Source organism: Sylvia atricapilla, chromosome 4 (genome assembly GCF_009819655.1).
Source record: "Sylvia atricapilla isolate bSylAtr1 chromosome 4, bSylAtr1.pri, whole genome shotgun sequence".
In the NCBI taxonomy this organism is placed as follows: domain Eukaryota; kingdom Metazoa; phylum Chordata; class Aves; order Passeriformes; family Sylviidae; genus Sylvia; species Sylvia atricapilla.
In genome coordinates, this window is record NC_089143.1 from 60,074,880 (window position 1) to 60,102,609 (window position 27,730).

Genomic DNA, 27,730 nt, shown 5'->3' on the forward strand with positions numbered 1-27,730 from the left:
TTCTAAAAATGCAAAGGCATCATGGTGAGATTTCTAAACTAAAATAAATTCTTCTTGCTGTAAAAATGGGGCAAGTGCTCGAAGGTCACTGTAACTGTATTAACTTCAGGGACTTCATTAAAGGATTCATTTTTTTTTTAATTATGAAGAGCAGTATGCGTGAAAAAGTCCATTTTATGGACACCCCACCCTAATAACAGAAAATTACATTTGATTAATACTCCTATTTCCCAGAGGTGCTCAATACAGCATACAAATGCAAAAATTGATTAGGTCAAAATATCAGAATTGCTAAGACTGCTGTAGCCTTGAAAATGTTTGAAGTGCAGCACACTCTGCAGGGTAGAGCTGAGAGAATTGGGAATTGTTTTAGTTGTGGCCTTAACTGCACTGCGAAGCTGTAAGTCTTCTGAAGTGTGCTTCAGTAGCTGAAATAATTGAGATTGTAGAAGGCAGGATGTCTCTAGTCACCAGTGCACTGCTTGTGCAAACAGCAGTGCTTTCACTGTCACTGTTAAATTGGAGTTGTCTGTCACACTGCTGGACTGAGAAAGCTCTCAGCTTTTCCAGTATAAACCACCAGAAGGAGAGGATAGAAGTGGTCAGCTGAAGTGTAGTCAGGAGTTCTCAGAGCAGGGATTTTACAAGGCTTTAAAGAACATATTTGATCTAGGAAATTGATAAGGCACGTTCAGAGCTGCTTGACAGCTCATGTTACCTTGCTTGTCACCTGTGGTGCCTCAGTCACTGCAAAGACAGAGCTCCTGTGTTCCAAGAGAAAACAAACCTTTTGAAACCCTTACTGAAGAGGGAGTTTCTCTTTCAAAGCAGAGGACCATCTAAATTATTTACCTGTTACAAATCAAAACTACATCAGACAAATGTTGTTTGGGATGCAGAAGCAAGGACTTAAATTTCAAAATCAGCATTGCCTGTGGGACCTGAGCTTTTCATCCTTTTAGTGCATCCTCATGCCAAGGCTGCTGAGCTGGCAGGGGGCTGGTACTTTTGAAAATGCATGGGAACACACCTGCAGAAAATAGCCTGCTTGTGGCTCAGCTCTTGGTTTCACAGCTTTATCTGCCTGACCTTAGCACAGTGTTTACATTTTCGTATTTCTGAGCTGGCTTTCAATTCTGCCACATTTGTTCCTTTTTATTTTAAATTAATGCTTTCCCAGTCCCAAAAAGCCATGCAGCTTTCAAGGCTGGAGTTAAAAAGATGCTGACTGCAATCCCATGGTCCTGGTGACACATGGGGTCACACGTGGGACACATATGCTTCCTAGTCCTCCCTTTTTCTTTGTGTGGATGATTATTGTCAAGTATGATAAAGCTGATAGATTAAGAAAGTGGAACAGATTAAGAAAGTGGAACAAAAGTTTTAGCAGACTAAGTAGGTATAGAAAATACATTATCCTTAGGGCTTCAAACCCAAGTATGACATGATAGGAGGGTTCTGGGGATCTTCTTTAAAACTGTTGTGTAAACTTTACTTTCCTCCTCTGTGGTGAGATTGTAGTGTGCTGTGCTGTGATCGTGTCCATGATCACATCCTGGTTTTCACCCACTGGGCTACTGACTTGTTTATGGAATAGGGTAGATTATGCTTCCTTCATTGGTGTTATTTTTCATTTCCCCATACCTGCATATTCACCAGACATAAACGTGTACTTGGTACTACTAAAAGCTTGCAAAGAAGTCAGAATTAGTTTCTAGGTAGGATTTCCTGTGACCTGTTCCAGTGAATCCAGAGGCTCCACAGAGACATGACAAGGCAGGAATTCACTTGAGCTGCACAGAAGGCAGTGGGACAGAGGTGACCCCAACCCCCTCTCACATTCAGCGATGTGAAAGAAGTTTAGGAAAAGGAGCACAGTGACAGGGTCATTGTCAAGGCTGTGCTGGGGTGCAAGGCTTACTTTGCTTAGGGCTGGTGTTTGATGCCAGAGGCAGGGAGGAGGAGTGGCAATCACACCAAGACACAATTTCCTTCACTTTGGTTTTGTGCTGTTTAGAGTATTTTTGGCACATGGTATGCACCTCCTCCTCATGGGTAAAGTAAACCTTTGAACATCAGCATTTTTTTCCTTGAAAAGCAGATTATGTCTGTGCTACTTATTTAGCATGCATCTGTTTAATTAATTAGCGTTGCTTCATGACATGCCAGATCATCAGGAATGACCTAAGTCCCAGCAAACAGACTCATGTAGTGCTCAATAGCAGCGAGTCATGTGTTTGAGTGATGTCAGCACTTCTCTGGGATGTTCATAAACTGCTTAGAGGTTTGTAAGAACAGCTGTGAAAGTCTTGAAAATGAACAATAAGGTATGGTGCTAGGGGATGGAAGTGTTGCTGCCCGTATTTTTTTATTCATTTCCTCTTCTGCCTTCCAGAAGTCCACTTTTTATTTGCTCTAACAGGGGCTTTATGGCAGCATGCAGTTCTACATGGTAAGAATTGGAATGACAAACTTGTGTTGATAAACTGCACAAGCAGAAGTGTTTTCTGTCCTCTGCAAGGACACAAGGTGCCAAAATTAATTTAACACTTGGATTTTTAAACAGCAGAGGCTCTTCCCTTCAATCACACAACAGTGCGTGAACTGCAGTAGAAATTCACACAGTCACTGAAACCTGGACGTGCTTCATTCCTTCACATTTCTTACAAGATTGGGAAGGGTCCAGCATACTGTAAGGCTTTAGGAGATGCATTTAGGTCACAGCCACCAAAAAACCTGGAGATTGTGTTGCTGTAAAACCTGAAATGCCACTGTGTGACGCAGCAGTTGTGTTGTTGAGCTGCAAACATCAGCTGCTCTGGCAGTTGTAGGTCATGGGCCCTGGAGAATGCACTGAAGTTAACCAAATAATCTGATTTAATGAATGTGTATCCAGCTGAAGCTGAGAGATACAATAGTTTATGGCTGTTCTTTTTCCTCTGGGCAGAAGGCTTTATTTCAGTAGACCTCTAGTTTTTGTGGTGGCCAGTTGCTGTTAGTGAAAGGAAAAGTGCAGCTAGGCTGAAAAATCAAATCTGTGGTCTCTTGGGTTTCCTTAGTTTGCTGATTTTTAATGAGTCGAGTAGCCCTTTGGCATTTGGGTTCTTTTGTTTGCTTTATAACCCCTGTAAATGGACTGTCAGGTCAGAGTAAGATGTTATTTCTTGCAAATAATCAATTGTCAGTAAGCTGTTGTTCGTATGCAAAAATGTTGATGCTTTTCCTGAAAAGTGTTTTCTTTCTGTATTTCAGCTTGTTAGTGACTTATTGGAATTCTGCTTCTACACCTTCCGAGAGTCTCAGGCACTGAAAGTAGAGTTTCCAGCCATGCTGGTGGAAATCATCAGTGACCAGCTACCAAAGGTGGAATCTGGGAATGCCAAGCCCCTGTACTTTCACAGGAAGTGATAGAAAATGTCTTAAATGGAAGAACTTTGCCTTAAGTTTCCCTGTGTTATTCCACACCCATGAAGGACCCAAGAAACCATATTTTAAACATGCTCTTTACACTTGTTCAGCAGTCTCTGAATAGTCTAAAATCATATGAAGGGTTTGGGGGAATGGAAAGCAGTTGACTTGGATTTGGCAAGACCTAGATGTTTGGAAATTACCCCATAACCCTAAAACACTTAGAAAATGTTCCTGTTCCTCTGGATGAAAAGCCATATCTAGTCAATAACTCTTTGATTTTGATATTTTAACAGATGGAGTTTTAAATATGCCATGTAGTTTCTGGTATTGTTTGCTTGTTTTAAAAGGGTTCGAGAACTAATGAGAACTTTTTAAAGCTTACCCTTGGTTTGCACATAAAACGTAAAGTCAATATGGGGCATTAATATTCTTTTCTTGTATTTAAAAAAAAACAAAAAAAAAACCAAAAAAAAAAATACAAACAAAAACTATATATATACACACATATATATATACACACACACAAACCCTAACGTGTAAAGTAATAACAGAACATTTGGTGTGGAATACTGTTATCCCCACCTGTGGCATTTGTTATCCCATGTTATCCCATCATAGCTGATATACACTGTGTTAAGTGTCCATTTACTATTTAATTCAAAAGGATAAGATGTGAAAAACAAATGCCCTGGTATCAATTTATAGTATCTATTGTGCTGGCTTTACAAATAATTTTTTGCAGTCTTTTGCTGTACTGTACATTGCTGTATGTATAAATTGTGAAGGACCTGAAATAAGGTGTAAGGAACTTTTGTAAATGAGACAAAAAATCTTTAATGGTTAATAGGATGAACGGGAAAGTATTTTTGAAAGAACTCTATTTTGCTGGAGACTATTTAAGTACTATCTTTGTCTAAACAAACAAGGTAATTTTTTTGTAAAGTGAAATGTTCTGCATGCATAATGAACCGTTTACAGTGTATTTAAGAAAGGGAAAGCTGTGCCTTTTTTAGCATCATATCTAATTTACCATCCTACAGTATCTGTTGTAAATAACCACGCTTAACCTTTTCCGTTGTGTTTTAAGCCTTTCTATTTCTCTCTCTCTTTTCCTTCCCTTTTGTCTCTCTTGCAAGCGTATGTGACTTGAGCACATCTTAGAACTCCTGCTTCATATATCTGTAGGAAACTACACATTCTCGTGTTTGCCACTTTACCAAGGTTTCATTTAACAAGACAAATTATGGTCTCTCTCCAAAGCTTTTGCCAGCTTAATGATCTAGTGAGTTCTTGCCCTCTATTCCCTTTCTCTCTCAGGGGAACGAGGGTGAGCAACATGTTGAATGATTTTTCTTTTTTTACTAAGGTTTCCCAGATTGTTTGGTTTTGGGTTTTTTTTGTTTTGTTGTTGTTTTTTTTTTTTGGTTTTTTTTTTTCCTTTGAATACTGGATCTATGAAACATCTTTAAAGGTCAGATTATTATTTCAGATGGGGAAGAGCGATTTCTGGTTATGCTGAAGGGAACATGCAGATCATTACAGTAAGTATATCAAGGAGATTTGTACTGGTGAGAAGGATGGTGAGGGATGATAAGGGCAGATAAGCTGAGTAGAATTTTTAGTGATAAACTAAAAGCATCTGTAATTTTGTAAGCATTTTTGTAATAATCGGGATACATCTAAGATGACAAATGTTCACACTACAAGTTCAACTCAGTTGGTCTGATTTTGTCTCAAAAATGTTTTCTCTAGATTAAGACTGCAAAGAAAAGAATTTTTGAGGTGATTTTCACTATTTCACAATTTATAAGCAACTACAAGATTTTGGAGTAGAATAGAGGACAGGTGAACTTTTCTGAGGCTCAACTGTTGCTACCATATGCTCATGTTTAAATAGAATAGTTTTTCAGAGTCCTAATCTGTAGTGTTCTCTCTGGGTGCCACTGGTATTTTTGAGCTTAGTGTGTCCCTTGGCCGGTCAGAATGTAGCATTTCTTGTCAATGGTGGTTGAATTAAAAATTCTACACCCTTTCTGAACCCAAATTTGGAGGTGCACTGTGGTGCACAGAAGACAGTCAGCGCTACTTGTCTTTTTAAATGACACCTGCCTTATGCAATGGGTAATCTGTAAAGACTGTATTCAGAGAGGTTTTTTATATATAAATATATACATACATATATTATTTGCATTTTGGAAGTCTAATTCATAGGCAGATCTTTAAATACTGACCTGCACAGCAATATGAAAGCCAAACTTCCAACGTGAGATATACAGCATGCAGACTGGTTGTTTACAGTAAAGACACAGTCATACATCCATCTTTTAATTTACTTTTTTTTTTAAAGTCTAAAATAGAAGATTTCAAAGCCAGGTTCTGGGTGAATACAGTCTGCAGCAGCTTTTTATATTAACAAAGTTACTGCCTCCTTTTCTGTCTCAGAGTAACTTTGCTTGACTAAAATAGCAAAGCCATATTCTACACTTCACTGTTAAATGCCTGTCCCAGTCCAAATTGTTGTCTGTTTGCTCCTATTTTTGTACCTTATTACTTTTAATCTTGGTTTGGTACAATTCATAATTCACAGAAACTTCATATAATTAAACACACTAAATTAGTTTTAAAAAGCAATTTATATCTTTATGCAAAACGTATGTCTGTCTTTGCAAACAACTGTAAGCAGATTATAATAAATCCTTTACTTTAATCACCTGTTGTTTATGAAACCATTCATTGATTATTATTTTTTTTTGCTAGACATCATTGAAGTAATAGATACAATTGGATATAGATGTTGTGAGAGGCAGTATTCTCTTACCAAGGACACTTAAGCAGAATAGCCATCACTTTTTTTATCTAAACCTGTGTACAGAAAAAAGAAAAAGAAACCACAAAACCCAACCCTACTTTTTAGCTACCGGGAAGTTCATTACGTTCTTTTGAATTTGTTTAGAGTGAAATAGGCATTTGTCTCCTGCAAAATACAAGACAAACTATAACAGCTTTTAGAAAGTGGGTTTTTGTTCAATTGAGCTAAATTATTTTGTTGTAAGAAGGAACAGGGATATGCAGCAAGAGCATTGTATACACAGTTAAAATGTAAAATAGTGTAATGTACTGCAGTGGGTATTTCAGGAATACTACACATCGTGCGACTGAGCAGTTGCACAGAGTAAAATAGAAAAGACTAAAGTTTGCAATATCAAAATCTTATTAAAAAAGATACTTTACAATCAATAATGCAAAAAGCTAATTCACAGGGTGGTGTTTTTCACTGACTTGTTTAAACATTTATGAAATTAAAAAATTCTACAGTTAATGCACTTTTAATTGTTTATTAAAGATTTGACTTTTTTTAGAGCAATGTTTTCAGCTGGAGGTCAATGACTTGATAAGATAGACAGCAGTTCTGAGGCCAGGAAGCTCAGAGGAATGTTTAAGAATTCTTGGAGTTTAAATAGATTCCTGGATGAAAAATAAAAGCAGCCAGCAGTATGGTGTAAACAGTAAAATCTATGCATAATGATGCATTTATAATTAGGGGTTTGCTTCTGTATGTTTAAAGCTTTTTAAATAAATAGAAAATATTGTTTGGTCTTTATGTTAATGTCTGCAAGTACCTATTTTTCTTTTTTTTTCTTTTTTTTATACAAATTGTACAAATATACATGAATTAAACTGGTTTGATTGCAAGTATTTCTTGCATTTTAATCTCAGCTCGCTGCTGGTGCAGTGATATCCTTAGAGACAAGCCTTCTGCTCATGTAGGGACAATACAGAACCAGAAGAGTGGGCTGGGGTTGGAAGGGACCTTAAACGCCATCCAGTTCCAACCTCCAGCCATGGGCAGGGACACCTTCCACTAGACCAGGTGCTCAGAGCCCCATTTAACCTGGACATGAACACTTCAACAGAAAGTAACTTAAAATGCACTCCAACATCTTTCTTCGGGCAGCTGGAGTGTTGGTTCCAGCAGTCTCTGTCACCTCGGTGTGTTGCCGCACCTGCGCTGGCTCCGCCGGGGAGCAGCTCCTCGGGCAGCAAGAGAGGGAATGTCCAACACTGAGGGATGTGCTCCATTTCACCTGGGGCCCTGTCCTTGACAAACAATGTGCTGACACTGTTCTGGGCACAAGCTACATCCTACTGGAAGAAACAAACCTTCAGTAGCAAGACCAGTCTGGGCTCCAGTTTCTGTTAACCTCCTGCTGCTCTTCCCATTGACCAAAGTTAGTGAATCCCTCTTGCCCTGAGAGAAATTCTGTTTTGTATACACAAGGTCTCCTCACTGACCCTCCCCTCTCAGGGTCAGACCTTTTCCAGTTGTAATTACAGTAAGATAGCAGGAATTTTATTTCCCCTTCTAACTATCTTGGTTTGTTCTGGGCACTCTCTCACCAATTCACCACCAAGTTCTGCACAAAGCCTGGTCTGTGCATTTTGGTCTTTTCATAACAAGTTGCATAAACTTCTTTGCTGCCAAAAAATCCTTGCACCTGCTTTCTCTTTGCTGAATTATCAGAAGTAAAGAATAGTAGGGGATCAGCAGTGTTAAGAAAAATTTCCCATATGTTTACAAGCAGATGCATCCGTCATATGCTGTTCTAGAAATAAGACAATGCTATCGCTACTTAAAACCATAATGAAGCTTGTAACCTGACCTCAAGCTGGGGCACTCAGGTATCTGCAGAGTCTGGGAGTTCATGAGAAATACAATATTACTAAGAAAGGAGTGAAAAAAATGCCCTTTCCTGTCACAGATTTTGCTTGGTAAACCATGCTCTGCCATAAGGTTTTTGAGTACTTACTTCAACTGTAGATGTTGACAGGTTGAAGTTTATTTGGCACTTACCTGTGGCTACTGCAAGGACAGATGAGGGCAGACTGTTGGACTCTGATGTAGAAAACAATGTCCAAGGCACATTCAGCTGAAGAGGTGAAACTCCAGTGAAGACTTTTAGTGAAACCCAGTTTAGCACTGGTGCATTTACAGCCTACACAGGCCCTCTGTCAGCAACTTCTCTCCTTAAACTGCAAACCAGGTAAGAATTGTGAAATGGGTTAAGAGAACAAGGAACAGCATTAAAGAAGGCAAGTTTCTGCCCAAGTCTCTTCTGTGACACAATTACAGGGGCTTCGGTAGCAAAAGCTGCAAGCAGTGTGGCAGGAACATGAATTTTCATTACAGGACCGACAAATCAGCTAATGAGATTTTTCTTTCACTCTTCATAAAAGACGACGGCATCAGAAGGAAACCTGCCATGAAGATCAGCTGGGACAACACTTAACAGCCTTCAGCAGCCTGAAAACCCCAGGGCTTTTCAGCCAGCAGAGTGGAAGTGCTGCTGGCCAAGGTTCTGCACCCTGGCCAGTGACTAACAGGCTATAAATTTCTGCTGAGCCCAGCCAGGCAGGAGTCTCAGCTTGGCCGTTCATTATTCAGCAAACACATTCAACCTTAATCCCCAGGTTGAGGGATTCCATCTCTGGCCCCACAGTGATGGCAAGGCCAACACCGTTTTGCATAAAAAGCACATTTGGGGTTTTATTCCTAATTCACACTCTAGTTTTCCGCCCATGTCATGCATTCACTACCAGCAGCCTCAGCTTTTGAAATGAGACAAGTCCGTGGCCGTGCCCACAGTAACCAGCACAGAGCAAGGGGAGGGAACCCAACGCAAGGATAAATTCCTCTGTGCCCATGCCATGACAGGAGAGCAGTTCCATGGAAGGACAGAGGCCACACCCGTGGAGAATGACCACTCCTGCTGCCAGGCCAAGAGAAGGATCCTGCAACCAGCTTTCTCCAGAATGGACTCCCTGTCCTACCTGTCTCAACAGCACATTACTGCACTCCTCCAAAATCTACCAAGCCATGGATAAGACAGACAAGAGGCATGCCCTAAAGGCAACCTTCAGGAAAGCAAGCAATCTCAAAAGCCTGACTTTCTTTGTATGTTTTTTTTTTCAATTTTAGCATCTTTCAATCTCCACTTCCAAGCACTGAGGGCATCATTTACAGCTCTGCTCAGCAGCGAGGATGAAGAACGAGCTGTGCTGTGGCTACTGGGCTGTGCAAGTCTGTACTTGGCATTGGTGTAACTGGGCTGATGTGGAAACCCATCTGGTGGGTAGCAGTTCCCACAAGTGAATTCCTCAGAGGCAGTGTGGTTAGCCTGAGAGCCAGATCTGATCTGGCTCAGCTCACACCACTGCCTTCAGACAACGGCTGGGACGTGAGAAAGTTTGGATTAGTGTTACCTCTCTTCAGTGCATCACTCCTCAGTAGAAAAGTTTTCTTCTTGTTTGGGTTCTGCGTAGCTCCAGCAGTAACAGGAGTCTCAAAACATCTCACCTAAAGGTGAAACAGGCTCACAGGACTGGATGGAAGAGACACTAAGACTATTATTCCTTCTCTGTGTATCTGCCTTTTTAAACCACCTCAGTTATAAGGAAAAGAAGCCCCACCACACAGAGCTAGATCTGAGAAGCACATTGAGAATTTTAGAGGACAGCAGCCAGAACAAGATCAAACATGCACTGCAGGTTTAAAACAACAACAAAACAAACGGAAGCAACTTCCAAAGCTTGTAAGCTTCCAGTTATCAGAGCTTCACCATCTGACAAGCCAGCATACCTAGCTGCCACACCTGCAAGGCTAATACCAAAGATTTATATTCTCCCTCTTCTTTCAACATTTTCTACCAACTGGTAGCCATGAAAACTGCGTTTGGCACACAAATACCATCCTGCCTCCAGAATGAATCTTTAAGGCCACAGATGAGTTGATAGAGCTGTGGGGCCCAGGCAACATGAGACCCGGCCAGAACAGAGCTTTGCCACGTGAACAAATGTGAGCAAGGTAACCTTACACGCTGTAGCTGCAAGTACTGGTGCAGTTATTTCCTTAACACTGAATCAAGGAGCAAATCAATCAGAAGCCATTTCCAGGGCTTGGGTGGGTCGCTTAGCCAAGACAAGAACTGCCTCAAAGCTTTGTGGCAGGGAGTCACTGCTCCAGCTCCAGGAGAATTCACCAAATGAAGCTCCTCCAAGCAATGAGGGGGAGTGCTGGAGAGCTGTACTGGCTTGGCTCACCATTGCTCCATCTGGAAATGATCTGTGCATACTCCAGTGGTCTGTGCAGTCCGGGCAAAGGAACAAATTAATGGCATGGAGTTAAATCCTCAGGAGGGAAAAAAGCCATCCCAACCCCAAGGCAGTGCTAACCATTAACTGGTTTACTAATCTCATTTGTTAGGAAAACTTGCACGCTAAGTAGAGCTGCAGTAAATGACTCTAAATCCACGGGGTCCAATTTAACAAATAAGTGAGCCTGTATTAGCATGTCATCCTGTCACACTTTCATGCATCCTCTCCACTCTCTTACTTGAAGGAGAGAAAAATAGAAAAATTAGTGATAAACTGCATGTAACTTTTTCAAAGTTCTATAAATTTTGAGGCATCAATAACACCTTGCAGTTGACAATTAGAGGGAAGGAAGACAGGCAAGGTGAACAAGCAGCTGAAACAGACAACAGATAAAAGCATCACTGCCAGAGATTCTTTTTCCCTTTTGTCTTGAACTTCCAGAGTTGCCTATTTTGTGTGAGGAAAGCTCCCCATCATTTTTGGAACCTGACTCCAAAAGGAGGCTGACTGCACAGAGCTGCCAATAACTATTTCATGCCACAACTTCCAGAACCAGAGCAAAATACTCTGCAACATAGGAATGACAAGTCAAATAACAAATAACATTTTATTTCATTTACTGTGATATTTTTGAGTAGCAAAGAAACCATGACATATAGGAGCCTGTAATAAAAGTTCATGTGTCTTATCTTTATAAGATAAATGAAATCATACACGCAACATAAACGAATGTGCTCTTTGAAGACATTTGAAAAATGTCATGTCTTGATAACTATTATTTTTACTTACTGATGTCTGTTCTGCACTGGCTATTCCACTCTGAAATATAATTTGTCAGCATGATAGCTTTTCTTATCCATCAGTATCTTCCAAACCTAAAATGATCATAGAATCATAGAACGGTTGGGGCAGGGAGGGACCTTGAAGACCATTTAGTTCCAATCCCCTGCCATGGGCAGGGACACCTTCCACTAGAGCGGGTTGCTCAGAGCCCCATCCAACCTGTCCTTGAACACTTCCAGGGATGGGGCAGCCACAGCAGCTCGGGGCAGGCTGTGCCAGGGCCTCACCACCCTCTCATTCTGTTAAAAATGCTGGTTATCAAAGCATGATCTCCAGGACACTAAGTTGAGTCACAGATCAACCAAGTACTTGACTTCAAAAGCTATTTGTCTTGCAAACAAACATACTACTACTGCTTTTTACAACTGAAAAACAAGCACCCTATTAAAAAATTACCTATCCTTCCATCCCTCTTTCTTGCCCCCCCCCATTCCAACCCTCAAAGAATCTTTTTTTTTTTTTTTTTTTGTAATTAATATTTGGCAACACTTAATGTCTTTATACAGTTTAAGATCTTCAATCCATAGTCCAGCTCTTCATTGATTAAAAGCAGTCACAAAAGTAGAGACAAGTGACTAGAACAAAAATCCATGGATACCATGTACACCTTCTTGGCGTTCAATGCACGAAGCTATAAAAACTGAACATAATTTTGTGGAATAAGTCCTCTCTTGCCATTTAATGTGCCTTCTAGCCATCCTGGCTCTCTGGAAAATTGCACTGCAAAAGAAAAGGAGAGAAAATTACTGCATCTTTTTTTTATGTTTGAATTAGTACTTTTCAGCTTTAGCTCCACGACACCAGGCATCCATAAAAACTTGCCATCATCTGCAAGGACCAGTTTAAGAATCTGGCTAGGAAAGATAAAGAGGATTATTAACTTGACTTCAATACTTCATAATATACTTCTGCAAAACCTACATGGTGAAATAGCTTTTAGGTGCAGGAGACTTCATTAGGGAAATGGTTAATGGAGCTTAGGACAGATTTATAAAATAGAAAAAATCTGTGCCTTAGGAGAAAAGTCAGAATTCCTATCAAACAGTGGAAAACACTTTCAGTAGGTGGGGTGAAACAAGAGCAAAAACCTGTCTTGAGCAGAAGTGGTGAATTCGGAAGCTCAGAGCCACAGAAGCGCAGCATAGGACCTTACTTGGCATGAAAAGTAAGCATGGAAAGGATTACAGGGAGAAGAGAAATGAGCCACATGTCACTCCAAGTATCATCTCTTCAGAATAGAGCTGCTATTAGAAGTGACCAGTGGACAGAATCTGAACCATTCTTCTGATTAAATTCTCTCTCTGAAATTCAAATGTGTAGCTCAATTCCCAAAACACAAAGCAAAGGCTTGAACAGCTCCTTGTGCCATCCTGAGTGTTTACCACTGCTGATCCCAAAGTTTATGCAAGAGTATCCATAATATAAAATGAGAAATACTTCAGCTTGGACTTCCAATGCCCCAGAAGTTGCTCTGTGAGCAAGAGAACTAATGAAATCTGACTTCCTCTATATATATGTTGACCACATTTGACAGGAAGTTAAAAAGGAAGCATGAGCCTCCTTTCTTTGGAAAACAGACTAAAAAGTCCTCAAATTCCCCTCTGAGATGTCTTTTAAGGATATAAGACAGATACCTATTTACCTATGTAACTGTAAATTCCCACACTTTTCAGCAACCTACGACATTCTCTACTGTATTAATTTATCCTCACAGTGCTTCTGAGACAGTATTTAGGGAAGACATCAGACAAATGCTGAAACATGCTGCCAGCCGTGTCAGTGCTTTATTTAAAACACATTAACACATTGGGAAATGTGATATTTGTAGCCTTCTACATATCAGGAAAATAACAGTTGAGAGAGAGCAACATGTTAAGTCTCACTTCCAAAAGCATTGTAAGGCTCTTAATTTGAGGACTTAAAAATGTACTTTCCCTGTTGTTTTCCTTGTGTCCTATTATTGTCAGACAGCTGTGCTCAGAAACCACACTATAAACAACAGCTATAACACCAAAGAACCCAGGAAACAAAACTGCTTTCAAATGATACTGAGAGTTTAGATTCAGCATGAAATTCCGGGCCTATATTTGTAATAAATCTGTTTAACAAAAAGATTTTCAAGGAAAAACGTGCATAGACAATTACCTTTTAGGATCTGCGCTCACACAGTAACTTACATTACTATTAGTAATTAGGAGGCCCTCCTCTCCCTTTGTCATTTCTGTTCCACAATTACAGAGTACACATGCATTTGAAACTGCCTGGCTGACACCACCACAAACCTCCCTCCAGAAGCCTTAATTCTACATTTCCAGCAAACGCACCAGCAGCCAGCCAAACCCCTCCCTGAGGTCTCCCATACCTACGGAGCACACCTGTATTATACAGGAAACAAACTCCAAAGAAAAAGACAGATTAGCAAGAAAAACAACTAGAAAACATAGAAGTAGGAAATTTCTACCTGTCATCTGGTGCTTAACCTTAATTTCCATTAGAAAGAGGGTAGGTACCACCGGCCTGTGAGTGTCTATAAATCCAAGGTCTGTTCAAACTGAGGGGAGCTCTCATTTGAGGGGATCACACTGAAATTAAAATTTACCTAAAAATTTACACAGGGGAGGAAATGCTCAAACTATGCTGAATCACATCACTCAACAGCAGACTTCCAAAGAAATCTTTTCTAAGCAACTTTGATAAGATAGTGGTGAGCTCTGCACACTTCAGCACATTCATGGCCCAGCAGTTGGCTTTGAGTGGCAAACACCATTTTCACCCCAGAGGAGACCTAGCTGGTACAACTGAGCTCTGGGCTTGGGAAATTTAATGTTGCTCATGTGCATTACACAGCTCAGGGCCTCACTTGTTGGCAGACAGTTCTTCTAGACTCTAGGAAGACTGAAGAAGGAATTATCACTAAATTACCCCTAAGGCCACCATTTCTAGAGATATTTGCTTTTTTAAAAAAACACAGCAAAAAGTCATTTTTAATGTTCAGCAGCTGTGGTGACTGTCACAGCAGGGAAAGCTTCTGCCCCCACTCCAATCACCTTGTGCAAGAAGGGGTAAGATACTTGTGTACATCACTGACTGCTTCTGTAGGCAAGTGATATTCATGAAGGTGCCATCCGAAAGTAAAGCTGCTTTAAGCTCCAGTGATCCTGTTTCCTTTGCTAATCCATTTCTGAAGTACAGTGTACAACAGCATGCATTCCTTTAAAATCAAAACCACTTAGCCACACAAACCACACTCCTCTATCATGCACAGCTCTTCTTGAACTCAGGACACAGCCTATTTCTGAAAAAAATACTTCTGAAAAAAGACGACTTCTGTAGTGTCCCCTTTCTGTCATTTCTTCTCAGTCACCAACAATTACAGTTCTTAGCACTTTCTCAGGCCTGCTCATTTAAAAATACCTTGCTGCAGAAACTACACACTTGGCCTTAAAACTACAACTCATTACTAGAGCAATCATCCTCTAGGACTAAGGCTCATGTTGGCACGGGAGAGGAGGGGAAATTACTTGTAGTATAAAAGATACAGAGCAGAGAACTAAACAGGAAGTATTTTCAGCGAGATTTAACAAGTGCACAGCAAGACTGCACAACAAGACCAAGCACAGAACCACCATTAAAAGCCATCACCTCTTAGGACAGTGCAAATAGCAGCCAAGTTGAGAGCTCAGAGGGGGACAGTGACTTCCTCAGTACCTGCTGCAAGGCCTTTTCAGCAGTCTCACTCATGGAGGCAAAGTGCAGAGAAGGAAGATGTCTGAGCATCAGTAGGACAGCAAGTGCTATGGAACAATCATCCCAACTCAAATGGGCTAACAAAATCTACACACTTGGAACTTGCAGCGAGATTTGATTTCTTCTAATCAAGAAACACCATCACGTCAACTTGGCATTTGCAGCACTGCCTCTTACTTTTCTGTATTCTCCAAAGGAAATGGCTTTGATACTGCCAACATTATTTTCTAACTGCAAATACATAAAATTCACAAGCAGCTCTTCCCAGAGACCCAATGCTATAAGCAGACTTTGCTCTGCTCTGGCAGCTCAGGTTTCCCAGGTCTCGACCACAATGTGAGCAGGACTCAGCAGTATTAATTCATTGCCTGGGTGCCACTAACTTCAGACATTGATTCACCCTGATTTCCACATCTTTGTGGAAACTGGCTGTTTTGGGAGCAGATGTAACCTGCATGGTGTCTGGCACAAGAGGGCCTCCCTTTCTCATGGACTGCCAATCGGAGTTAAAAACCTCAAAAAGCAACATAAATGAGGGATTACTCAGGGCAACAGAAATCTCACTGCTGAAACCACACTGCAGCACTACAACTCACTTCCATAGAACTCAATGATGCTGACCAATTTTTCATCAGGAAATTCAATTACAGCAACCAAATCTGCTCTGTTCTTAGAAAACCCTCTGGGTTTTTTGAAACAATCCCCGTGGGTTGAGTTGATAGCAAAAATGCAGAAATATTTATCATGTTTAGGGTTAGCCTGGAATTTGAAATTTCAAGACTTGTGTTTCCCTTAATTATGCTGTGAGAAGCAGAATTATCTTGTGGACAGGACTAGGAGTCAGGGGGTCTTCTCCCCATGAATATCTCCATTCTGAAATACACTGATGAAAGGAGCATGAAGAATTAGCTCTAGCTCCATTTTTTGCTGAGCAAAAGAATCATTTGCACATACAGTGCAATACAGTGTTTTGGGAGTACCTCTTCTCTGTGATGTCAATCCTGGATTGGCCAGGACCATAAAGACAGAGAGTCCAGGATTTAGAGGGCAGAGAGTGCCTTGGAGTCAAAACTAGGAACATTAACTAAGGCTGGCACTTTGTTACAGTGGGAGAGAGGGATGGGGATGACAAGGGTTGTCTGAATATGGCTTTTTATGTTCTTTTTTATACTTGGTGGGGACGATGGGCATCCCACTTTTCCTTAGAAACAAAACACTCTCTCAGTTTTTCCTCATGTTTTCTCTCCCCTAAAATGGGATTTAAAAAATTGTAAAAAGCCTTGATAAGAGCTATCTTGACAAGTTTTCAGGAAGCCTTCCTGCTAGCAGTTCTGCCAAGGAATTTTTATTGTGTAAACACCATTTAACCTATCTGAAACACTTCTCCCAAGTGAAATTCCCATTTACTGACTTTTAGGCAGTCTCTTTCAAGAACCAGAAATTTAATAACACTTGGCTCCAAGACTGGCAAAATTCCAGTGCCAGGCAATTTGATTATTCTTTCCCTGATTATTGGGAATATCTGCCCCAACAACAACAGACATACACAGCCAGCATATGTCTCTCTCAATCTCAGATCCTACTCTGCTTCTTCCCGTATGTGCCCTTAGCCAGCTGCAAACTCTTCAAGCTTTGCTTCCAACCACTTGAATTATATTGTTATGTGCTGTCAATAATATAGCCTGTAACAACTGGGAAATAAAAATATTGGCACAGCCTAAGGCAAATTGAATTGAAGATTAAAAAAAAAAATCCAGTGGATATTGTTCAGATTACATTATTCATTTTCTTACACAATTCAATTAAATAGAAAACTTTGCCTTTTCTTTTTAACTTACCAGATGGTGCCTTAGCATTTCTAGTCTATGGTACTTTAATGGAAAGACTGTGGGATTTGGGGAAGCACAATGTACATGCATTACAGAAAACACCTGAATGTGAAAATGCAAAGGTTCTATACAGATTCCTATCAGGTGATGTAAAGCTTAACTTAAAATATTAGGAAATCTAACCTTGCCAGACTGAGACAGATTTTTTCCCCCGTTTAGAAACAGGAAATGGAGATGGGAGCAAAGGTTAAACTCACCTTCTTGCACCAATATTACATTTAGCAGCTATGACAGGTGCAAGACTACTTCCCTAAATGCCATTATCCTGTCTGAGGCTGGAGCAGCCAGAAGGATTCATCCAGAGTAATGACAGGTGAGAGAGAACCACTGCAATCAACATCTATGGACCAAAAGAGACAAGCCAAGCATGGAAACAAAGCAGAAAAGAGAGGAAAGAAAAAAGAAAAAAAAAAAAAAGAGACAGGATCAGAAAGTAAGACAGGCCGGGTGGAGAAAGGAGAGACAGATAAAACCTTCACTAATGGAAGCAGCACTTTTTAGTAGACATTAATTTAACAGTTACTTTAATGGTTGATACTAGTTGTATGTCAACTTGATTGATGCGTTGTCACTTTGATAGTTAAGGTTATTGGTGGAGCTGCAGAATTGATGTATTATTACTTTAATTCTTCATTTGGGGGCTTTATTAGGGCATATGGGAATTTAAATTGAGTAACTAAAGAACCTGAATTGATTCACTGCAATCTGATTTCAGCACAGACACAGGGGTGCCTGATACAGAAAGAAAAGGCTCATGTCGAGGCATTTCAGAGGTTTTAAATGTGGAGACAGATCTGCACTTGGCATGAAAAGAGCCATCCATGACATAAACTACTGGGAATAGTTATGAAATGACCATTACATACATTTACTGCCTTATTACTTGCATTTTTTCTGCCAATCCACAGCCTACCTGAGGGTGAGGGCCCTGCAGGGCAAGGACAACACCTGTGAAATAAGCACGATACAGCAAAACAAATCAAAATTACTGTGTTCAAGGAAATGTGAGCTTTGCCATTGGAAATCTGCAATTGGGTTTTTCAAATGTAATCCATGCAACCTTTTCCCTAAGCTTTGAACCTTTTTTGTCTGATGACATGGAAAAGTTACAGCTGAAACATTTCTCCACAGATTCCAGAATCAAATTCCATACTTATTTTGGGGCAATCCAGCTCTCCAGTTGAAAAACTCAACTGAGGCTGCAATGCTCCAAATCACAGGGGGCTTTGCCACCACTTCTTGAGCTCTCATACAAGGGGAGAACCTTAGCACTGCTCTCACACAAAAACATGGCACTCAAGGAACCATTTCTTGAAAGACTTTCCTACCCCAAGCCAACACAACTCTTGCTGTTCTGCAGCAGAAATGCCTCTCCCAGACATCAAATCTTTTCCACCGTGCACTGGATTCCTTTCCTGTACACAGTTTGATGTCTGCTGAAGAGCCTTATCAGTCATTTTTTCAAAAAAACTTAAATTAAAATAGCTAGTGTTAAAGGCTTTAAAAAGAGCAATCACTTAGCTAATTCATCTTTAAAAGGTTTCCCACCTAACTTGATTCAGACATTATTTGCCTGCAAGGCAGCTCTAATAGGAAACATCAAGAATGATTTTGTAAAGTGGGTGCTAGTAGGAAAGAATCTAGTGGGGACCCCAGACCACTTTATGCTGGAAAAAAAAGCAGAACTGAAGTCTGGACCAGGCTTGCTATTTAGTTTTTTGCAAGGAGACAGGACAGGAATATCCTATTATACATACTATTAAAAGAAAAAATAAATTTGCTGAGCTTCCCATTCTGCATCTTCAGAATTTGTACTACAGCAGTCATTGGCATAAGGTTTAAAAACTAAAACCTTTGCTATCAGCTTGAAGTCCCTGTGCATTTGCTAAAGGGTAGATCCATGGAAGCTCACTGAGAACACAGTCTTGAGCACAGGAATCACCTTCTGGATGCTCATATGCAGAGCTATATTTGGATCCATTGAAACCATTAAATACAGGCCCTTTATTCCACATCTCGGTGAATATTCCTTTTTCTACGAGTACATGCACACACTAAGGCAAACCTTGATCTAAATCAGTAAAAACATTGTCTTTTTTTCCTCCACTGTTCACCTGATTTATCTGGCACTCTGTTTGCGTGAAAATCCTGAAACAGATTTTTTTTTCTTTCTTTAAAGGAAAACCTCTGTATTATTTTACAAGAGTTCACATTTTAAAAAATTTAGTTTCATAGGCTATGGTGTTCTCTTCTATTCCTGAATTTTTTTCTTTTTTTTTTTTTTTTTGGTACTACAACACATTTAAATGATGCTGAAAAATTACACCCATTGGAAGAGTTTCTTCACCCGAAAATCAAAAGCATTGCCTCACAGTGCTAAGGATATGTTAAGTAGCTTCTTCATACCAGAAAATACCTCCATCACCAACTGTGTGCCATCAGCAATGTTGGCAGAATAGCAGTCAGGCTTGTATTTTTATCCAAAGCCATTTTAGCAGTTTTGTCAATTTGTTTTTCATTGCTTTATATTTACTCAAGCAGTACTTACCATCTTCAAATATTGCTCCTATCTGAAATGACAATTCAGAGCTGTGTTCTGCTTCACATGGATAAACTGCTCTTGCTTTTCGGTGGGCAACACTGAAAAATGAAATCATGAATGATAGCAACTTTTTACTATTATGAAGACACTGTCTCAACCATTCTCTCTCCATTCACATTTGGAGATGACTAAAATTTTAAGCACAATCTCACATGCATCATTACAAGCTTATAATTCATACACACAGCCAAAGCTGAAGCTTCACAGCTTACTCTTGGCATTTCTGAATATCATACTCCCAACTTTCTGCACACTTATTTTTATGACAAACTCGAGTTTCAACTACAGTTAAATTTTTTTCATGTGCCAGTCAGCAATGAACTCAATAGCCGGCAAAGCATAATATACTTCAAAAATTCATCTGGTAATAAGAAATAGGCATTTTTTATCAAGACATGGGAAGAATCTGTGAATTTACCAAACTAATTTAATTAGAAAAGCAAATATTACTAAATCTGAAAGGAAAAGCTAAGATGGTGAAGACCTTCAAAGAAAAAACTCAAAATACTTCTAAACCAGGAAAACAACAAGGAAGGAAGCAGAAACAGGATGGAAGAAAAGCTGGACAAAAGAGTGAAAGAAAACAATGAGACCACAGACAAAGGTAAAGATGGAAGAAAGTCTTTGAGAGGCAGCAAAGCTTGGATGAGAAACTTAAATTTGGCAAAGGTGGAAGAATCTGTATTTTAAAAGACTGCAAGAGAAACACTGCAGGAGAGGGTCTATGAATTGCCCATCCCAAACAAAGCCCTCCTGTATTAACCAACAGACCACTGGCTCAGAGTACTGTGTGTGTGCCTTCCACCAAGGAAGGTGCTCCAAGGAAAAACAGGATGAAGCAGACAGGTATTTTATTCTGTCAAAATTGCTATGGTTGCATTTCCTGATTTGAGAAAATCATTCACATGCCACAGGAGACTATTTTTATAAAGATACAGAAAAAGGAGGCAGATAAAGAGCCAGCAGAAGTTGAAGCGCACACTGTACCTTTCCACTGCTCTGTCAGTGCCAGTGGCAGGGCTGGGGAAGAAGAAAGTGGGTAGTGCAGCATTTGTGGCAGCCGGGTTAGCAGATGGAATATTCATCCATGAGACCATCGACGGGCGGCTTTGAGCAGGACTAAGAAGAAATATAGCCAAGGCAGAATTAACAACGTCCACGGAATTTCTGTTCGTACCAAAATATTTGAATCTTTATAACTGGACAACCTGTTAGATTTTCAAATTCAGACCAAATCATATTGTCAAGCTGCTTTTGCAGAAATGGTTATCATATGATTCTGCACTCCTTGGAATTGTTTTTCCTACCTGCCCTACATCTTCAGCTAAGGAGAATAACCTGAGATGCATGACATAAGCAATAAAAGGGCAAAATTCCCCATTCCTTATCTAATAAAGACAGACAAAGTGAAATTGCATAGAGCAGGCTATTATTTGAGCTGCCACTCTGCCTTTACAAGTTTTGATGAATCTATTTAAAAATCTCCTCAGTGCTGTACAAAGGCATGCACAACTGGGAAGATTTCTAAAGAGGCTGCAGCTATTACAGCATTGGGATCACGATGCTGGCTCTGGATTGAGATCTCCTTCATGGAGCTGTGCAAAACACTGCCTCAGTGGCTGCCCTCATCAAGGCACTGCTCAAAGAAGTACCACGTTAATGGCTGAACACAAAGTTGCCACAAGAACAGAAGAAATAGCAAGCAAAATTTAAAACTTGTATTAAACACACAAAGTTGTCCACAACATAAAGAGCATTTCTAATTTTACACCTTAAAGAATTAAAGTGTTCCAGCACTGGAAGGCTTTCCTTCATTGCGTGGACAAAACAACAAATAGTCCAAAAGCTGGCTGTCAGCATGTCTTTGGAACAAAGAGCTGGACTTCAAGCAGTTTCTAAGCAGAAACAGAATTAAAATAATTTGCACACAGCAATCGTCCCTCAGAAGCAGAGACTTCCCAATACAGCATTTGAGACTTTGTCTTACTCCAAGATTAACCACTTGGATAGCACTGATCTGAAAGGCACCACCAAGAACTCAGTCAAGAAGGTTTTTGTGGGGATCTAAATGCACACCTAATCAAGATGAAGAGAACACAAGCAAAAAGAGGAATCAAGAATCAGCCCAGTTGTAATTGCAGATGAATAAAATGAAAGCAGGAAACCTAACTTAGCAAGCTAATTTTAATCTTATTGTACAGTGGGATATTTAATTTCTAGAAGAAATTGTCATTTTTTGTTGATTTGCACACCATGATTTACAAATTCAACTTTTACAAACTCATTATATCTCACAGTCATTCTAGCAATTACATAGTTAGGCAGGCATTTATTTTGATTAATAATTTTTTCAATTTTGGGCATTATAATGCGAACGCCGCATTCCTTATTACAAGACAATGGCTTTTCCTTTGGAAATGTGTCAGATGGCATTTGAATAAAAACTGGAATTCACAGTTTATAAAGCAGCATTCTACAGTTAATTCCACTAGTAAAAACGAAACTTAAGTGTGTTGGAATCATAACCAGAAGGGTTTATCAAAACATGCTCTGCTTTTAAAAATTATCACATTTACCAAATAAGGGAAGGAATCATATGTATTAAACTGAATGATGAGCTGGATTATGCTGTCTAGAAACATATTTCATGCTTAACTTTGGAAAGAGGATATCCAGTCATCTTTTCTGCCTGGGAATCTTCCACTGCACAATCTTTTACATCTTCCAATAATAACAGACATTTAGGAACAACATCTATATAATTTTAAGGCTGTTTTCTTTTACTTGACCTTGCCTTCTTCCTCCCATTTTTGGCTAATCATTGAAAATTTTTCCTTGAATAAAAGAAAAACCTTCAGCTAAAAGTGATTTCATTCAGAGACAAACCAAAAAAATGAACACCAGCATCTGGATCATTTTCTCTAAATACTGAGGATAAAACAATTCTCAGTGGTACTGTAGAGTTCATAAAGTTTGCCAGAAAGTGAATGATTTCTTCATCATTGCCCACATATAATGTCTACATGCAGAATTAATTTTAACCCAGCAGGTGAAAACAGGAGAAGTTTTTCAAAAATGAATGTCAAAAAAAGTATCCTACTTGCACAGACAAAACTCTTCTACTTAAAAGAATCCTGAGACTTAGAGGAAGAATATTTTCCTTGCTATTTATTAAATTCAAATCAGTCTCTTGGCAGGGGGGTTTGGAATAATATGATCTTTAAGGTCCCTTCCAACCTAAGCCATTCCATGATTCTGTGATTAGGATTGGTGTTAGGCTCATTTCTGAAACTTGTAAAACTACTGCAAACAGAAAAATAACACTCCGAGTATATTGCCAAAGGAGTATTAAAATGTCTCTAATGCAAACTATTCATAATTCAAGAATATTCTACCAAGTGGCCATTTGTAGTGCACACCTCAGATGTGTGGTTCGATTTTCAACAAGTGAATATTAAAACTTGCATTTATTAAATGTTTCATTGATAGAGGCATCATGTTAATATCCACAATCTACTCAATCAGCTCTAGAGCAACACACACCACCTGCACCTCACACACAGAATTAATGACTTCAAAGCAATGCTCAGAACAGAGAGAACACAAAAGGAGCCCTCTGACCCAGGGAAGCATTGGTCATTCATAAGAATACTCGAAATAAATACCAGATGGTTTCTTGCTGAGACTTGGAGAGGAAAAAAAGAGAAGAGGGGGAAAAAAAAAAAAAAAAAAAAAAAAAGGTGCACCCATAAGGGAACAGAAGATGAAATAAAATGCTCAGCTCCATGGCCTGTTAATTCCTCAAGTCTCTTCCTCAAGAGACTCAACAAGAAGCATAATCTATCACCAAGAGTACACTGTCCTTTACCAGACAGGATTATATAGAAGCATGTTAAAATTGGCAGGTTTTCTACAAATTCTGACCCAGTCCAACAGTTGTAGTGGAAAAACACTCCAGAAGGACAGGTATGTGGAGTGCTGGGCTGCTCCCTCCCCCACTTTTTTTGATGAATTCCCTTAATACTTTTCAGCTGTAGGGAAAACACCGCAGCAGAATTTGCCTGTCACTTTAGGCTCCTGGTTACCCAGCAAGAGATCATGCTCTACGATCCAGCAGGAGACAAAAAAACCCAACACATTTTTCAATAGCAATAGTCTCACCATGGTAAGAAGAAAGAAACAAAGAAAAAAAAGAGTTGATAGCTTTAACTATTAAGCACATTCTAGAATTTATGGATTTGGTTGTGAGGTTTATTTATTATTATTTATTGTACTTGGTTACCTCAGGAACCACTTCATTCTTGTTATTGAAACAGAAGGTTTTACTCAATAAGAAAAATAATTTCCGATGTTGCAGTGTGTAAGCAACAAAAGGTTAGATTTTATTGTTTTTTCCTTGAAAAGGTTCTTGTCATAGCAAGGCTACCTTGCTATAAAGATTTGCACACCTTGTTTATCAAGATGATGATATATTAGAAAGTACTGCACGTGTTATCACGCAGCATCTCAACTTTAAGAAGGTATGTTGAAGAAATCCTTTCTCCTAAGGCTAAAATGAAGGCAATGCATTTCCTGTGGGTAGGGAAAAAAAAAAAAAAAAAAAAAACACAAAAAAAACAACCAAAAGGCTGACATAACCATCTCTCTTTGAGGAAAAAAAATGCTATTGTCTAGCATAGTGAACGATGGGAAGAGGGAGGAGGAGGGGGGGAATGGCTTTACTGAAAATAAGCTAGAGATTTTGCACTGATATTCAGAAAGAAACTTCTGAAAACAAGATTTTATTGGATGTTTATCTGGCTGGTTCCTAAGGTAACACAGCTAAAGAGCAGCCTCTTATCTTGAGAGCAAGGAAGAGAGTCTGTGAAAAGAATCTACACTGCAACTCCTGAGAAAAAAAGGGTTGTTTCATAGACAAGTTTGGCAGCACCACGGCTGTCGTATCACAGTGTCTGGCTGACAAACTCAGTGAAAGCGTTCTTGAAAGGTTTCATTACAAGATGACAGTGTGTATCAAAGGGTGTTGGCTATTTCTGATTCTATATGCAATCCAACAGTGACCACCACCACGTCTTCCTGCACATTAAAATCCCCTGTGCCTTGGGGAGTGGGGAGCAGAAAGATATGTGGCCAAAATTCTAGAAATTGTCGTAGCTGCAGCAAAGCTGGAGACAAACAGAAGGCCAGAATTTCCCCATCTGTGTTCCCCCTGGAAAGAAACTGCATCCTCAAAATTTTAAGTATGTGACATGCACGCAGCTCTTCTGAACTCTCATTTATACAGAGCACATCAGTCGTCTCCGAAATAGAGGAGTTTTTAACTTGGATTGTGAAGCCTCAGTGAAGCAACACATGAGTGATCTTTCACGCCAGTCTGGTAAATCCAAAGCTAATGTCTACAGCAGCTGTCCCAGGTTAAAGCATTTTTAAATGATAATTCAGGCAAAGCAAAAGTGAAATATGTACATCTATAAGCTTATAGCTCTCTGCTGCTACTTAAAAAAAAAAAAAAAAATGAGGGAGCTGTGTTCCCCTGGAAGCATGCAAAGGAAATAGAAGAAAAAAAAAAAAATTAAGAAAGAAAACTTTAGGTCATCCCAGTGGTTACATCCACACCCCTCCCTGCCCTGAGCGCACACACCATTTACCCTGTGCTCACACAGCAGTGCTGCTGTCAAGCTCCCCGGCAGCCAAGGAGATGGCAAGGTCTGTTTTGTAGGAGCCACATGACTGAGTTCTATTATGCCTGTCTCAAAGAAGCTGCAAAATGAGGGCTCTTGCTCTGCTTGCATAACGGAAGGGTACAAAAAGAAGTGCCTGCTCCGCTAAACCCGCTCTCAAAGTGCTGAGTCACTGGAGAGGTGGCAGCTGAAACAAAAACAAACTGCGGAATAAGCACAATGACCCAACAGCAGCTAGAGCACCTCCTTTCAATAAAATTGGATGATGACATTAGGTATTATAAAAAGTTTTCAAGACAGTGAAACTGAAGCCACTCATCATTTATGTGAAACTGCAAATTCACACCACTGCCAGAAAGTACAAAAAAGAAAGTATTACCATTTTAAGGCGACTAGACATGCAGTCTACTGATGTAGATATAACAAGGCTGATGGGAATTCGCTCAGCAGTCAAACAAAATTAATAACTATCTCCAAGGCTTCTGTTATGTGCAGAACACCACTATCTCTGACCGCCCTTGCCATCTGATGGCTCTTTTAACATCAGTTTTCTCACCAGCAATTTGAACATCTTGAGATTTGATGAAGAATGAGAAACGTGTTCCCAGCCTGGTCACAAAGACCCTGGATGCTGCACAGCACAGATCTTGTCTCCCTTTTGGATATTAAAAACCCCAAAACTAGGCCCACAGTGTAGCACTGATACACCATTGAGCTGGGTAACAGAGTATTTTACTGTCAGGAGAACCAATTAAGAAAAATTTATAAGAAATGAAAAAAAAAAAAAAAGACTGAATTATTTCATCTTCCATTAGTCCCTTGCACATTCCTGAAAATCCATTTATATTGGTGCTTCCACTTCTCCTCTGGGCTTTGAACACCTTTGGTGTCTGGACTGTATCTTGCATGCCCCTACAGAGGCATCCAAGGTGGGATTCAGTTTGGAAACTATGAATTTTACTATTCTTAGCCCAGAAATGTAATTGCTTTAACAAGCTGGGTACCCCCCACCCACCCACACTAATGGAAATGTTTGAGGGACAAGAATGCTTTCCATTCCCTCCAATTGCAAAATCCCAAAGGCTCAGAGAGAGAAAGAACAAGGAGCAAGGTAAACAGACACTCTTGAGGAAGGCTATTCCACATCCTGCATCATAACTCCACCCAGAGCAACCACCAAAAGTCACCATATTCCAGCCCCCTGGGAAACCCAGACACTCTGCAGTCTCAGATCCCAAAAATGAACTCTCCAGCTGAGAAACAAGACATTAGTTTTCATTATTTGAATGAAGAAGCGATCATGCAGTAAGTGTAGGATACTTCCAGCAAAAAAGGGAAGACCGACCCAACTCTGAAAACCCAGCAACGGGAGGGGTAAGTCTGTAAGGTCTGTAGATAAGCCCTGGCACAGGGCATTGTACTGTGAGCACAAAGAAATCTCGTGACAACAAGGGGCTAGTCACAGCAACAAATCTTTCCTTATCAGAATGAGGTCCTCAGAAAGATTAATTACAACACATGGCAAGTCCAGAGAATACCAAGTGTTCAGCTTTTTTGGTTCATTCTGAGGTCAAGTGCAAACAGACATAATGCAGCTCACGGTATTTTCGGACAAGACTTGTAATCCACCTTTCGACAAATCAGTCATTGCAATAAGGGAAACCTGTAAGGGAAATCCATCAGAGGTGAGCTGCCATTACAGCCAGACCTCTGGAAAGGCTGAATAGGACAGGCCTCACATCAGTAAATGATTCTGTAAGTAAATTCTATAATCAAACCACAACAGCTGCAAAAAAAAAGTTTTCCTCGCCCTTTTTACATTGAATTACATCACTCCACATCGGATACTGAAACTTTGGCAATGCCACCTCCTTCACTATGAGAGAACTTTAAATTACACTTTGTCTTTCCTTGTTTAGGTATATTTATTAGACACCATAGTGTATACCCAGTTTAGCTATCACTGTTATCTTCTTCATGTGCAAAGCCATGGTGCAATAGGGTGAAGTTCAAACTTTGTATCACTAACTTTCAACTGCAGATAAAAGGAAAGATTGACTATAGCTCCACAGTTCAAATGCAGTTTAACCCATAACCCCTTCTAATCCATATCTCTAAACCAAACGCCATCACTATTATCAAAACAGTTTGGGGACATGATTAAAAAAGCTATTCAGCCTCTTAGTACCTGAAATCTGAACTCCTATTAGGAAACTACACATGTTAAACTTAAAAATTTGAGTTTCATACACCACAAGAATAAAAAACTGAGCGATTAGGATGCATATTTTTCAGTGCAAATTAGGAAGGCACTGAGTAATGTCAGGGTTACATCCTCCAGCAAAATGCTATCAAGTATCTTGAAGAAAAAATGTGGAAGATTTAAATTTAATAATTTAAATTAC

At 39.8% G+C, this 27,730-nt stretch overlaps 2 protein-coding genes across 4 annotated transcripts in view; one reads left to right on the top strand and one right to left on the bottom strand.

Moving 5' to 3' along the window:
* The window catches only part of NR3C2 (nuclear receptor subfamily 3 group C member 2), a 190,176-nt gene extending 183,164 nt beyond the window's left edge, over positions 1–7,012 (top strand). For all 3 annotated transcript variants that reach the window (XM_066318061.1, XM_066318062.1, XM_066318060.1), the window contains one exon: positions 3,253–7,012. In XM_066318061.1, the coding sequence (XP_066174158.1) occupies positions 3,253–3,408 (156 nt within the window). In that variant the 3' untranslated portion in view covers positions 3,409–7,012. The remainder of the gene's footprint in view (positions 1–3,252) is intronic.
* A 4,144-nt stretch (positions 7,013–11,156) lies between these two features.
* Positions 11,157–27,730, bottom strand: part of ARHGAP10 (Rho GTPase activating protein 10) — a 138,395-nt gene continuing 121,821 nt past the window's right edge. Inside the window, exons 21-23 of the mRNA XM_066318066.1 lie at positions 20,632–20,763; positions 19,591–19,682; positions 11,157–12,126 (exon numbers count right to left, since the gene is read on the bottom strand). Of these exons, the coding sequence (XP_066174163.1) occupies positions 12,038–12,126; positions 19,591–19,682; positions 20,632–20,763 (313 nt within the window). The 3' untranslated portion in view covers positions 11,157–12,037. The remainder of the gene's footprint in view (positions 12,127–19,590; positions 19,683–20,631; positions 20,764–27,730) is intronic.